General features: G+C 40.4%; 1 protein-coding gene across 1 annotated transcript; it reads left to right on the forward strand.

The window, feature by feature from the left end:
* The first annotated feature begins 3,730 nt into the window (after positions 1–3,730).
* On the forward strand, positions 3,731–13,743 carry tbc1d17 (TBC1 domain family, member 17). Its single transcript, XM_063472400.1, has 17 exons — positions 3,731–3,818; positions 5,490–5,585; positions 5,676–5,753; positions 5,854–5,965; positions 6,041–6,224; positions 6,380–6,491; positions 7,412–7,582; positions 7,673–7,798; positions 7,890–7,993; positions 8,421–8,515; positions 8,602–8,718; positions 10,400–10,500; positions 11,413–11,512; positions 12,195–12,292; positions 12,493–12,609; positions 12,696–12,782; positions 12,996–13,743. Exons 1-17 carry the CDS (start codon positions 3,792–3,794, stop codon positions 13,155–13,157), a joined length of 1,887 nt encoding a protein of 628 aa, XP_063328470.1. The 5' UTR covers positions 3,731–3,791; the 3' UTR covers positions 13,158–13,743.
* Positions 13,744–14,272: the final 529 nt, after the last annotated feature.

The following is a 14,272-nucleotide window of genomic DNA, read 5'->3' on the forward strand; positions in this document are numbered from 1 at the left end:
GGTCATGAATTTCGCAATAAAAGCCTGTTTCGTTAACATAAAACGTCGTGCATTTTTTTAAATTAATAAGTAAAATACAATTATTTAAAGCAAAATAATCTTGAACTCAAAGCTGTTGGTAAAAAATATTACTTTCGGAGAAAAAGTATTTTTTAAACTCTTACTTTACAGGAGGAAAAATCAGTATACAGTTACCCATTGTTTTTTAATGGGTTTTTAAAAGAATTTAAAACCTGCATTTTTTTTAATCTCTCAGTGTGCATTTAAAGTGAATTTAGATTAAGTTTCAACTTAACTTATCAAATAAGCGTCCCAGTGTTTCAAGGTTGGCCAGACTTGCTTTTAAGGATTTTTGTGTAAACTTGGATAACTTATTTATTTACTTCCTAATAACTTCCAAAACTTGAAATTATTTAATTATAGGTAGTTACATACATTACTTGAGTTTATTGCCAGAGAGTCACGTGGACATGTGTCGTCCTCAAAAGGAAATGTAAATCAGTTAATAAAATGTTAAAAAATAATAATAATAAAAATCCACTGGTCCTACTAAAGATTAAGTTGGGGTACTATTAAAATGACCTCACCCTGACTACATGATCACACTCCCAGATCACTACACTCAACTTTTCTAGAAAGCTACAAAGCCATCGTAGTCCACTGGCCTAAGTGTGCGCCGGAAGTCCTAGAGAATACAGAAGAACTGAGGTCAATTAAAAATCCTAAACACAAACAGAACAAAGCAAGCCCTATACTGAAAGTACAACTCAATGAATGACAGAAATTCAACACCACGGAACCAAGGTATATGGGTATATGACTCCTGAGGAAATACTTTAAAACGAGTCTCTCTGGAGGAAAACCTATCCCCCAGTTATTACTTAATCAGCTAGAGTAACTCATTCAGGGAACAGTAGATCTACTGCACACATACAGATTAGAGTACTGTGTTGAATCAGCTTCCTTCTCTGAGCAAGACAAAGCGGCCTATTACACCTGGTCCTGTGCTACCTTAGCATCTCCCAAAAACACAGTTCTTACAACTGCTGAATCTCCTAAGCACCAAAGGAATCCCTACACTACATATGCACTACATATTTAGTAACTAAATGACAAAAAGATAAGCACTTGGGTTTAAGTTAGGTTTAGGGTAATAGCAATAAATTATTTATTTAATTTAAAAAAATGATAAACCATTTTATAATGCCAGGGTTTGTGTTATATATAGCATTTTACATTCACTTAATACGGCAAATGTCAAGGTGATGCTAATGTATTTAAATTAATCAGTAAAGCCAGCTTGGATTCTGACCCCGTTTTTTATTTTATTTGTTTATTTATTTATTTTGTTAAGAAAAAAAATTGAGACGTGTATGTAAGAAAGCCGTCCTAGAAACAAGTATTTCCACTTCATCTAAATTAGTTTAAATTTTAATTGGAGAAAAGAAAGAAAGAAAAATACATGTATAGAAACACAAGTCAAATCCCTGGCTAAAAAAAAAACGTTTAAATATTTTTAAAATATGCTTTGCCACATTTTTTTTTACCACTATCTCTGCTCTTTGAACTCAGGACTGTCCCTCTCTCTCTCTCTCTGGCTCTTATCCGTTTTTTAACTCTGCCTAACTTGACGCCTCTCTGACGTCACCTGTTTACTGCCTTCCATTCGAGAGCACGTTTCACACGTGACAGACGTTTGGGGCCGGGCTCGTGCTCGCTCTGTTCTTGTGCACATGGAGCTGTCCCCCCTAGCCTCATCAAAGCCCACCTGCCCTACCAGCTACTCGAAAGTTATGGTCCTGCGTTGTTTCTGCAGTAAAAGCTGGATAGCTCCAGCAGCTGCCGTCCCTCCCTTTAAAGTGTCGTTAATGACGCAGCCCTCGGTAAACAAGCAGCCTGAGTGATTTTGGAGTTGTGTGTTTTCTGCCACCTGGCGGTCACAATGAGAGCTTGCAACAGCACACTTGGGTGCCGACTAAACATCAATCCAATGATCAGTATGGGCCGCTCGTATTGCTGTGATTATTACACTGCTATTTGGAAACACCTGAGAGTAGTGTAATTATGTTCGTCTGTACTGATGGATCTGACAGCTCTATGAAGAATTTTAGCTGTAGTCTAGCAGTTATATTGAGAAAAAGTGCAACATCACTGTCAGAAATTGCACAATAGTAAAAAAAAAATGTGGGTCAGCACCTCTAAATGTGGCATTTCTTCCTTTCTTTCTTGCGAGGGCAGAAGAAACTAATTGTCAACACAGCCCTGATATCATCATCACGTTCAGTAGCTATAGATCAGCATGAATTTGGAGTCATGTTTCTCTCAGCTGGCTAATATTTACTCTCCTCTGTGCGCTCGGCAGGGAGATGTGGTCCTTTTGTAGCTAGATGCTCTTTTGCACTCTCCTCAGGATCTTCCTAGAACTTTATAAATCTGTATTTATATATTTCCCAAATAGACATTAATGTTGACATTTATCCTTTTAATAAGTTGCAATCAAATAAATATTGATTATAGCAGCTCTTGGTCACAGTAAAATTATTCTAAACACATAAAAAGGTTGTAAATAGATTAATTATTTAAGCCCCAATCAGCCACACTATTTTAGCAGCAGATATAGAGCTATCATACTATCATACAAAAACTCTATTATTTCTCTGTGATGGATATCCTCTGTTCTAATGTAATTATCTTGCTGGTGTAGAGGGGATGTAAGGATGCCTGAAACTGCGACTGCATCTGAAAGGTACCATCTGTTCATCCCCACCAAGATCAGTGCCAGAAATATTGCATTTGAAATATCCCTGAAAGCAGCGAGTTTGTCTATAGCCTGCCGATCAGCTCTGGTTATTCAGCTGCAATTTGACAGCTAAATTTAAATATTTTCATCTTTCCAGTAACTGTAGAGTTTTAGTATTAGTATTAGTGTGTAGTATTGTATTGATCATTCTGGTCATGTCAAGGCAAGATGATCAGATCCCACGAAGTTTGAGGCAAAGAGTGTTATATTTTGATGTAACTGTGAACAATATTTTATTTAAATGAAACTTTCCAAAAGCATAAATGGAAGCTTAGGAATATTTTTATGGTCTTATGTGATATTCTTGAGCCACATTCACATTAAAATGCTGTGCATGCCCACATTTTTCTGTCTTTAAAACCAGTAAATTTTGTAACATCCTTTCTTCTTCCTTTAAGTGAGCTGAGTCATTGGTTTGTTTAAAAAAGAAAGTGCTGAAACCTAATTTTGAGTAGTCTAGAGTAGCTTTCATGTAATCATTTCCTCATTATTTTAGCTAAAGTTTACATCAAGTACTTAACACATGTACTGTGTGTTGGGATGTGCACAGTCTTTTGATGTAGGTGTTCATCCTTACTGTGAGGCACTTTGTAACTGTGTTTGTTGTTGTCGTTGTTGTTGTTGTTGTTTTAGACTACAACTAAAGTTATTCTTTTTTTTCTAATCCAATGCTGTTTAGAGGCAGCGTTGTTTGCTGCCCTATAGTGGTTGTCATGTGCATTACATACAAATTTACATTAAGGCATAAAAGGACACAGCCTGTAGCGGACATTAAAATCAAATCAAATCAAATAATACCATAAACTCTTACATAAAGATTGGCCTCTGTAATAATATTAAAGCGTTTAAAATATAATTTAAAAACAAAGCAGTACAAATTACGTTCTGATTGGGTGTTTTCTGACATGACGTTGGCCATGGGCGGGGTTTTCCATTAGCAGGAAGCTTGACGTCACGTTTGTTTTGGGAGAACGACGGAGACGACAGGAAAATGGAGCAAAGCGCTGAGGATTATAAGGTACTCCTGAATTAAATGTTTAACACGTTTTCACTGGCTGTTTCTGTGAATGTTCGCAACTATGCTGTTGAATATTGGGCAGAACTTCTGATAGCTAACTAATGGTAGCACCTAAAGCTAGCTGTGGATCTCCAATAACGTTCGTTAAGCTCGAGCTGGGCTACGTGCTGCTTTAGCTGGATATAAGAGCTGGATATATTTTTTGTATAGTTGTGTGTATAACCACACAGACATGAAAGCTTAAAGTGTGTTCAGAAAGTCGCGAACTTAATTCAACTTTTCCTGTTTGGCTGTCTCGCTTTCACCCACTGACCTGAGCAGAGCAGTGACTTTATAGTCATGTGACGTGAATGTGTCATTTACCAGCTCTTTGTTATGATTTACCTGCCGGGTCAACTGTTTGACTGGTCACGTGGTGCACGGGCTCGTTAATCACATTTGGGCACTGGGTGGGCTACATTTGCATTTTTTTATTAGTATGATTTAGTTTTTAATTTTAGTTTGCTGTCCAGTTTTCCAAAAAGTTTTAGCCATCGTCAATCATTTTTCAAATGAGGTTTAATTTGCCCAATTCTTGTTTCTCAGACGGTGAAAAATAACAGGAAAATACGTTAATCTTCTAAATAAGGTCTCGAAGACCTCGCTTGCCATAACTATATGATATTAAGGCGTTTGAGCTATTTCCTAGGAAATACCGAGCTGTCATTTAGCTTCCTGAGTTGAACCCACCATGGTTTTTGTGGGTTAATGCTTGTGGTGTTGACTGACAAAGACTGAAACTAAATGAGCTAATTTTACAGTTTGAGTGTTGTCATGTAAGTATTTCAGTTAGTTCTCATGATTTCTAAAGTTTACGTTATTTTTACAACGATCAAGTTTTGTTTTGTTTTTCTCACTTGACCTCAGATAACTACGAGTCAGTTTTTATCAGCTGTGTTAGACGTTAATTCTTGTATCCATCTGCCATGTGATGAGTTTATTCCACGTGGATGTTTGGGGGTTTTTTTTAACTGCAAGACAGTAAACTTTCTTTGTTTACAACCAACCTGCTGTCAGTATAGTACCACCAATTAGCCCGAAGTCAGGAACACAGACCTGTTTGGCGACCACTGGTTCCTAAGGCAAAGTGGTTGCTGGAGGATTTTGGGTTGCCAGGAGGTCACTGACCAGTTTGTGTGTGTGAGTGGGGCTGAAAAGACACGTTGGGCTATGGGAGGACGCCAGAGTACATGGAGAGAACCCAATCAGGTGTATTGAGAACATGCAAATTCCACAATGATTGGGCAAAAACAGGGCTGGGCTAGCCTGAAATGCTGCTTAGATGTCACACAGAGTGCCTAGCCTTTGTGAAGAGGTGTGGACAACCTCTTTACCCTGAGAACACCAGTAGCGATAGGAATTCTGAGTATGCACAGGTCGTTAAATCCCTGCTCTTTGTATATGGTTCAAGTTCAACTTCTGAGAGAAACAAGTGGTGTTCAACCACACAAGGTATCAGTTATACTGTAGTTATTGATGACTGATTAAAATAATCTTTAGGCAAATTCTTATTACCTGCCTGTTTAAGTGACTGAAATTTGACACCACCCAAAAAACCCACCTTTAACTGCAAATACATTTTACACTTAATTTCTGCTACTTCATATTTATGTGGGGCTTTTTTCTCCTCAGCTGATATTTGAGAAGGAGGGGGTATACCTCCACACAAATGCCAAGAGGAATAACCAGGACACTAGCATCCCAGGGTTCATCCGCATTGTGGAGCGGGTAAGAAAGTCTGTGTGAGCTAAGACTGTTTAGGTCAAAGGTATGATCAGGAAAGCGCGGGGGTAACCTATCATGTCTTTATTTTTTCAGGCTGGGCTGCCAGCTCTAGAGTGGAGTCCACTGGAGGATGACGGTCGCAACGCTCCTGCTGTACTCTACAGCAGAAAGGTTAGGAACCATCTATTTGCTACATGCTGAAAAATAAAAAGTATTTGTATTTGTAATTAGCTCGAACAGGATTCTCATCCAATAATCTCCACCTGATCAGGATGGTGATGGAGGGGAAGAGGATACAAACTTTGACCCGGGGTACGAGCCAGACTGGGCAGTTATAAGCACCGTGAAGAAAGAACGAGAACACGTCCCAGTCAAAAATTCAGGTGCAGTCTGCTTTTCTGGTGATCCTAGCAAAGGCTCGTGCTCAGAAAACTAAAACCCCCTCTTTTTTTTCGCAGGTCAGTGGGCGTTCTCGCTGCCTCTCTCTGAGCTGTACTCTCTTCGGAGGTCTCGGTTCTCCTTGGGTCGAAACTTTCTCGTGCTGACTAGTAGAGGTGGCCACCCACTGCCTCCTTTGCACTTCCACAGAGGAGGAACCCGGGAACTGCTGAGGGCACTTCAGCGCTACATTATTCTGGACCCGTAAGCATCACTGCAATCATTTTAGCAGCAGATTTCTAATTACAGTGGAATGCCAGCATTGTTTACATGCTGGAGAAACCCTGATTAGTACCTCAGTTTCAGATGCCCTTTGCTTCTTTGTCAACGTGTCATGTGGTTTCTGTTCTTGTTATCAGGTCACCACTTGACGGGCGGCTCTTCCTTGCCTACCCCCAGGACTCAGGCACGCTCCCTCAGTCCTTTGATAGGCTGCAGTTTCTTGATGATGGAGGCAATGATCTTGTCTCAGTAAGTAGATTTTTTTGTTGTTATTTTTTTAGAGGATAGTGCATGTTGCATTTCTAATGAGTAATTTTTTTTAAGTAATCTCGCACTTAATCATTTTAAAATCTATGAATTACTAGCTTGTCCATTAACACCAGTGACCCAGTGATGAGGTCATCTTCCACCGAAGCAGCATCAGAACTTGAAAACAAAAGCTAAAGTGCCAAAATCTCAATTTCCTCTAAAAGCAGCTTGAGCTATATAGATCCCCGATGTTAACACCTCCAACTGCAGAGTAGTAATAAACATGTTTATAGCATTTTTGCAGTTCAGAGTTTTTGGCCTCCATAGCCAGTCTCCCCTCGGATGACAACTAAATTCCGAAACCAATTTCAGATGTTTTTATGTTTAAAGTAGGTTGCATTATTAGGGCATGGTCACATTGATAGTTGGATGCCATCACAGGCAGATTTGTCCAGTAGCTGTTTACCAGCCTTCGCCTCAGCTACTGCACTAACCGTGCAGGTAATTGTACTAATAGATCACACAAAACAGAAATTATTAGCAGGTTTCTGTATCTGTGCACTGCTCTCATACAGATTATGAATATAGAAGGCAAAATGGGATCGGCCAAAAACGAAACCATCAGAGCTTCAAACAGGTTCCACCAAGTCAAGTCAAGTCAAGTGGCATTTCATTTCAATCATATGCAGTGGTACAGTACACAGTGAAGCGAGACAATGGTCCTCCAAGACCTTGGTGCTACATATAACATATAACAGACAATCAGCACAGGACTACATGCAGTGGCAGCGACACAGTGGTTTCATCTGTCTTTTTTAATCATAGCGTTTGGTACCAGCTAACACTAGTGAAGGAAACATCATACTTAAAACGACAGGCCTTCATTTGCATAAACATTCTTTTTATTTCACCTATAACAGAGATTTATCCATGACCCGTATGCCACTACATTTGGTGGATTCTCCAAAGTCACAAATTTCTTCAGGGCAGCACTTCGGCCTCCAGAGTCCCCCATCCACACACGTACTCCTCAGGATCCCAGTTTGCCTCCACAGTCTGATGAAGAGCCCGGATTCGAACTCATCACCTGCGTAAGAGAAAGATACAAAAAGATCATTTGAGCGCGGATAGATGGAATAAAAAATAAGTTATTAATGTTTGCTTTTATTTCTTTCATCAAGGGTGTGGAACTTGGTCCCAAACCAGATGTAACAAGGGGACAGCCTCTGGATAAGTGGGAGGAGTTTTTGGACTCTGAGGGGCGAGTGACTTGCAAAGAAAAAATCAAAGAACTTGTGTTCAGAGGGGTAGGACAGTAAATAGAGTTAGAGACAAACATGTGTTTCTCATGTTTAACCAGGTGTGCATTCTTTGATGGGGTTTTTGTGTATCTTGCAGGGCATCACACACTCACTGAGGAAGGAGATATGGAAATTCCTGCTGGGGTTTTATCCGTGGAACAGCACTGCCAAGGAAAGAGAGGACATTCTTCGGGTCAAAACGTTAGTATAATTTTTTTTTCCTGTCATATCTTTATGATAATTTATTGAGGCTTTGGGAAACACTCTCATTGCCTCGCTTGGTAAATGGTAAATGGACTGGTTCTTATATAGTGCTTTTCTACTCCACCTGAGCGCTCAAAACACTTTATACAACTTGCCCTGTTCACACACATTTCCTACAAAAGTGCTTTCATAGCTAATATTCAAACACACATACACACACTCCGATGGATACATCAGAGAGTAACTTTGGGTTAGTAGCCAGGGTTCGAACCACCAACCTTCCAATTAGTAGATGACCTGCTCTACCTCCATCCTGAGCTAGCTGCAGCCACTTTTTTTATTTTTTAATGCTTAGCAGCGAGCCAGTGTATTTCCTAAAATCTTGAACTATTCACTTGCTTTAACAACCCTTCTGCGTGTGCAGGGATGAGTACTTCAGGATGAAGGTGCAGTGGAAGTCTGTCAGTGAAGAGCAGGAGATGAGAAACTCCCTCCTCAGAGGATACAGAAGCCTGATAGGTCAGTGCGTCTAATAACAGAAGATCTGTTCAGCGTTTAGTCAGCTGCCCGTCAGAAGTTAAACTGTCTTTGTTCTGTTGTGACAGAGAGAGACGTCAACAGGACAGACAGACACAACACTTTCTTCTCTGGGAATGACAATCCGGGACTGACCCTGCTTCACGACGTGCTGATGACTTACTGCATGTACAACTTTGATCTGGGTGTGTATTTATGAACTGCTGGTAAACAGATGTGCATTTTCATTAAGTGCATTTCTGATTTACTGTTTGTGACAACCAGCATTGTTTCAGGGTCAAGCTGTAGAGAGAGAGTGAAGCAAAACAGTAGCATACTGTATTCTCATGTCTTAAGTTATTGATTTTGTCAAGCCGTGTGCTGCTCATTTATTTTCAAACAGGTCAAATGATGAGTGAGTGTAAGAAATATTAAGTGGCTTTCAATAGTATGTTGGCAGTGACGATAACCGTGGCATTTACTTTTTTCAGTTATAGTTGTCATCTCCACCACAGCCCACCCGCCTGGTTTAGATTGCCCTTACCCCAAAGCTTCAACAAACACAGCAACAGATAAAAGTTAAGGAAAATCTTGGTTAGTAAATCAAGTCCTGGTGGTAAATCTGACCTATTGCAGATGGATTTACACAATTTGAATAACAGTATACACACATGCAATTTTGAAGGAGAAAAGGCAATTAAAGCAAAAGTGACAAATACACAGGCTTGTGAAGTTTTCACTGGAGTTGTGTAGAACAGCTCAAGCACCCTTACTGCTTCCATAGGAATAAAGAAGTTATCAGGCGCACTTCATAAATTGATCATCGGTACATGTGACTGACAAAAAGACCACCTTTGGTAGTTTCCTGGTCTTGATCTTTCAGGTGTGTTTTAACATAATGCCACAATCTTCCCAGAAGTGGACGACCCCACAAATTCGCCCCAAGGTCACACCGTGCAAGGCGCATAGAAATAGCAGAAAACCCATGAGCTAAGTTCATGACAAGTATGGCTTGTTTGTAAAAGTTGCCAGGAGAAAGCCCGTTCTCTCTAAAAAGAACATGGCACAGGTTTAGAAAGAGCAAACTACAAGACTTCAGGAACAATGAAACCAAAGTAGATGTGTTGGGCCATGAAGAACAGTGCCACGGCTTTGCAGTCACTGCCTAGACCATGAACTCTTCTGTATACAAAAGTATTCCAGAGTCAAATGTAAGGCTGTACGAGAGCTAAAGCTTGGCCCAAATTGGGTCATCTACCAGGACATCCTATCCCAAGCACAACAGCAAATCTACAACAGAATGTTTGAAAAAGAAAATAATCAAGGTGCTGCAAGGGCCCAGTTGAAGTGTAGACCTCAGCCTGATTAAAGTGCTGTGGTGGGACCTTAAGAGAGTAATCCCTTCAAAGCCCAATTAATTGAAGCAATGCTGTAAAGAAGAGTGGACCAAAACTCCTCCATATACCGATGAAGTCATATAGAAACCCATCACGTCAACCTATTGCTGCTAAAATTGGTTCTCTAAGTACACCACGTGATTCAGTAGCTTACTTTCACATGACTTCATATTGTTTGTATATGAAAATAAAAGTTGAACAAGCATTGCGGTGCCAGTACAAGTGGCGTCTGGTGTCCAGAAAGATTTGCAACAACAGGAGGAAAAGTATTCTACAACTTCCTGTTACTTAACACTAGCTGGCTAATTTTCTCTACTTCCTTGTGTTCAACAAAAAACAAAATAAACAGTCAAACAACAGAGATGTCCATGATGTTTTAAGACCAATCAACAAAGGGTTTGGCAGCGATTAAAAGCGGTTTGAGTAAAGTATGTATGTAAATATGTTTGTAACACAGGTTTAACACAGGTCTCCTTTTTCATCGGTGCAGGTTATGTGCAGGGGATGAGTGATCTTCTTTCTCCTATCCTGTTCGTCACCCAGAATGAGGTGGAGTCATTCTGGTGTCTGACAGGATTCATGGAGCTGGTGGTTAGTAAAAATATCTGTTCTCTTTTTTGTTATCGTCTGTCACAAACCCGTGATCTTCTGTTGAGACACACAAGAGCTTTTAAAGCTGTTACTCTATATTTGAGTCGATTTCTGCTCCGAATGAAGAATAATTAACTCGGCAGCAGCACAAACATAACCTTTGAAAGTCTAAATGCACTTGGGCCAGTGAAGTGATTTTTGTGCGGTGACTTAAGACCTCATCAACATCTGATTTGAATGAATATAAAAAGCCCACACTTAAAACTGCTTTGGATGTCTCTCAGTGTGCTCTTCTGCTAACTCGCCGCTGTCTCCAGTTGTGAAGCAACCACAAAAACACTCACTGGATTTTGGTTTGTAGCCTGAGGCTGTTTGCCAACAATCACAAGCATTACACCTTATTAAATGTTAAATAAATGCACATTCTCTCTCTTAAAAAAGAAAAAGTCATCTGGTTCTATTTTGTGCTGAAATGTGATATTAATCATTGAGATCTGAGGAAGCAGTGAAAGAAAAACAATAATGAAATTATCTCCAAAAGTTGATTCTGTTCATCTGGACGTAGCGTTTTGTGGGAGAAACGTTTCGTCACTCATCCAAGTGACTTCTTCAGTCTCAGCTGACTGCAGGTTTCCCCAATCTTATAACCAGTACATTTGCATAATGACTGAAACCAGCCCACTGAAGGAGTGGCCCACTGAATGAGTGACGAAACGTTTCTCCCACAAAACGCTACGTCCAGATGAACAGAATCAACTTATGGAGATTTACTTTCCTGGATGATTGAGAATGCATCAAGACAAATAATGAAATTAGTGGAGTGTCAAAGCAGAAACATCCAAAAGATTGATGTAGTTGTAAGAAGCCGTAGACTCCAGCTGAAGAACAGGTCTTTGTTTTTCTTTTCTGCAGCACCAGAACTTTGAAGAGTCTCAGGAGGCCATGAAGCAGCAGCTTCTTCAGCTCAGTATCCTGCTGAAGGCGCTGGACCCAGAGCTCTGTGACTTCCTGGGTAAGTGAGCTCCTATTTAGCCAGGCACATTAACAGTAGAAGTGAGAGTGTAAAATGAAACGTGCAAAGTAAAGCTGGGCATGATAAAGAAGTTTTAAAGCTACCTCCTTCATTGTTGTGTTGATTTGCACCTCAGCACTAATTTCAGTTCCTATCACTCCCCAGAGGTCTCATTCTGACCACATGTACTTGTATACATGTGCTTCTGTCTAAAATGAGCAACTTGTCAATTTGCATGGCATTTGGGGAAGAAGATAAAGTCACAGGGAGGGAAAATCTGGAAGCTAGGGCAGGTAGTGACCAAAGATTGTTATGTCATGTCACCACAGTTCCACTCATCCCAACTGATTGCTCTTACTCAGATGTTATAGTAGAACTCGGTTTGGAGAGGTTGTTCCTGGCGGATGAATTTACAGTTTGAGGTTGGGTCAGTTTGACACCGAAGGCAAAGTCGAACCTTAAATATAGCAGCAATGCAGAAAGACGACCAGAGGTGCACAAAAGGAAGACATTACCATGTTTTCTGTTGAATCTGACCTCTCACATATAAGTTTAGATATGCTGAAGGTGACATACATGCCATGCATATGTATGAAACTGAGAAAACTCTGAATGTGCAATAATAATTTCTTTTTTGTAAAGAACTAAAATTCCAGTTCTCCCTTCCTTGCATGTCCTTCAGACTCTCAGGACAGCGGCTCGCTTTGCTTCTGTTTCCGCTGGCTGCTCATCTGGTTCAAGAGAGAGTTTTCCTTTGAGGATATCCTCACACTGTGGGAGGTGAGTGCTTGACTGTACCAATTTAACATATTTGTGTCTTGAATTGATTTTTTGTTTTGAAACTAAATGCTTCAAGTTTAATTGAAATCCCATATTCAATTTTTTTATATATTATGTGGTACTATTTTACAGTCTACAGTAAGGATTGTTTGGGCTGCATCTTGACATCGCATTTTATAGCATCGTGTTTTCTTCCTCAGGTCCTCTGGACTCGTCTTCCATGTGAAAACTTCCACCTGCTGATCGCCTGTTCGATCCTCGAGTCCCAGCGAGAAGAGCTGATAGGCTCAAACCATGACTTCAACACTATTCTGAAGGTGTGTGTCTGGATTAAAGATGACAGTTTTTTTTTTTTTCTGTAATCATACAGATTTTCATCTTCTATAATGTTTTTCATCTGCAGCACATTAACGAGTTGACAATGAAGTTGGACCTGCAGAGCGTTCTGCGTGGAGCCGAGGCCATCTACCTACAGCTGTTTCTGTGCAAGGTAAGACACAGGGCCACTTCATACCTCATGATTCGACATACAGCCAGTAAAATATCTGTTGGTCCAAATCTGAGTTGTTGTTTTTTTAAGTTATTAGTATTATCAGAATATAATAGGAAAACAATTTATCTTGTGCTATATTATGTTAACTGATAATTTAACAACTTGCTTGCTTTGTAACTTCCCCTTTTTCGTCTTCCCTTTCCACCCCAGGAGCTTCCTGTTATGGTGAAGCAGGTCCTGGGCCTCTACGTCCCACCCAGCTCAGAGGAAGAGAGCCCAGACTCACAGGCCAGCGAGACACAGCGCCTCCTCAGCCAATCACAGGAAGGAGCTGCAGCTTCTAATTCAGCATGTGGCCCCAGCTGCCCTTAAATCTGATTATCAGCTGGTGGACTGACACTCGCTAAGAGATGTGTAAAAGACATTTATATATGAAATATGTACTAAATATTATACCATGGTACGGAGTGAAGACTGTTGTTACTGATGGTCAGAGGCAGGGGGCACTGTGGAGTCTCTTTTCTCTCACTGTGTGTTCATGAAAGTTACAATCCAACGTGTTTAAACACTATAGTCGTACTTGCAGTGCTGTTTTTGTGTGTATGCTGTCCTCTGTTTCCTTGTCACTTCTTTACATCTCCTGTTTTCGTGACACTTTTGCTTCTGCTTTTACTTATTATTTAACTATATTAATTCGTTTATCACTTGATTACTTTTCAGTTTATTTTGTGTTTTCTTACGGTCCTCTCACCACTCCTCCTGTAAAGGGAAATAGACGAAGGATAAACTCATTGGCAGCATTTTGCTAGTACTGTAAGATGCCATTCCAGCCCTATGCAAAGGTTGTGCATGCCTTATAGGTTCCACATGCCGCTTTGGTAATATTAAGCCTTGTAACTATATGTATGATGTTCTAGCATTTTCATCTTGTTATTACCAAATAAATGGTTGAATCATAACAAAACAGGGTATTTAAACTCTACTTTATCCATTTGTAAAAACTTAAGCAGAAGAAGTTCAAGATAACTGAACTTGATCCCCCTGTGGATAAGAATCAGGTGAGGAAGGAACAGACGATAACATCCTCCCCAAGACTTGAAAAGGATTCATTTATCAAATGGTGGAGGTGAGCCTCTGAGTTTACCTGCAGACCCACAGCAACAATAATACATGAGGCGACCGTGGGTCAGGGGGTTGGAAGCTCATCTTGTAAACCTGAAGGTTGCCGGTTCGATCCCCAGCTCTGTCTGTCTCGGTCGTTGTGTCCTTGGGCAAGACACTTCACCTATCGCCTACTGGTGATGGCCAGAGGGGCCGTTGGCGCGATATGGCAGCCTCGCTTCTGTCAGTCTGCCCCAGGGCAGCTGTGGCTACAACTGTAGCTTGCCTCCACCAGTGTGTGAATGTGAGAGTGAATGAATAGTGGAATTGTAAAGTGCTTTGAGGGTCTCGAAAAGTGCACTGTAATTGCAGTCCATTATTAATAC

The sequence above is a fragment of the Pelmatolapia mariae genome, linkage group LG4, assembly GCF_036321145.2.
Source record: "Pelmatolapia mariae isolate MD_Pm_ZW linkage group LG4, Pm_UMD_F_2, whole genome shotgun sequence".
NCBI lineage: Eukaryota > Metazoa > Chordata > Actinopteri > Cichliformes > Cichlidae > Pelmatolapia > Pelmatolapia mariae.

Excerpts from the sequence above, each read along its gene's own strand:
- tbc1d17 (XM_063472400.1), top strand. The coding sequence starts at position 3,792 with ATGGAGCAAAGCGCTGAGGATTATAAG. Across the intron at positions 5,966-6,040 it reads CGTCCCAGTCAAAAATTCAG|GTCAGTGGGCGTTCTCGCTG; the intron begins GTGCAGTCTGCT and ends TTTTTTTCGCAG. Across the intron at positions 7,799-7,889 it reads AAGAACTTGTGTTCAGAGGG|GGCATCACACACTCACTGAG; the intron begins GTAGGACAGTAA and ends TGTATCTTGCAG.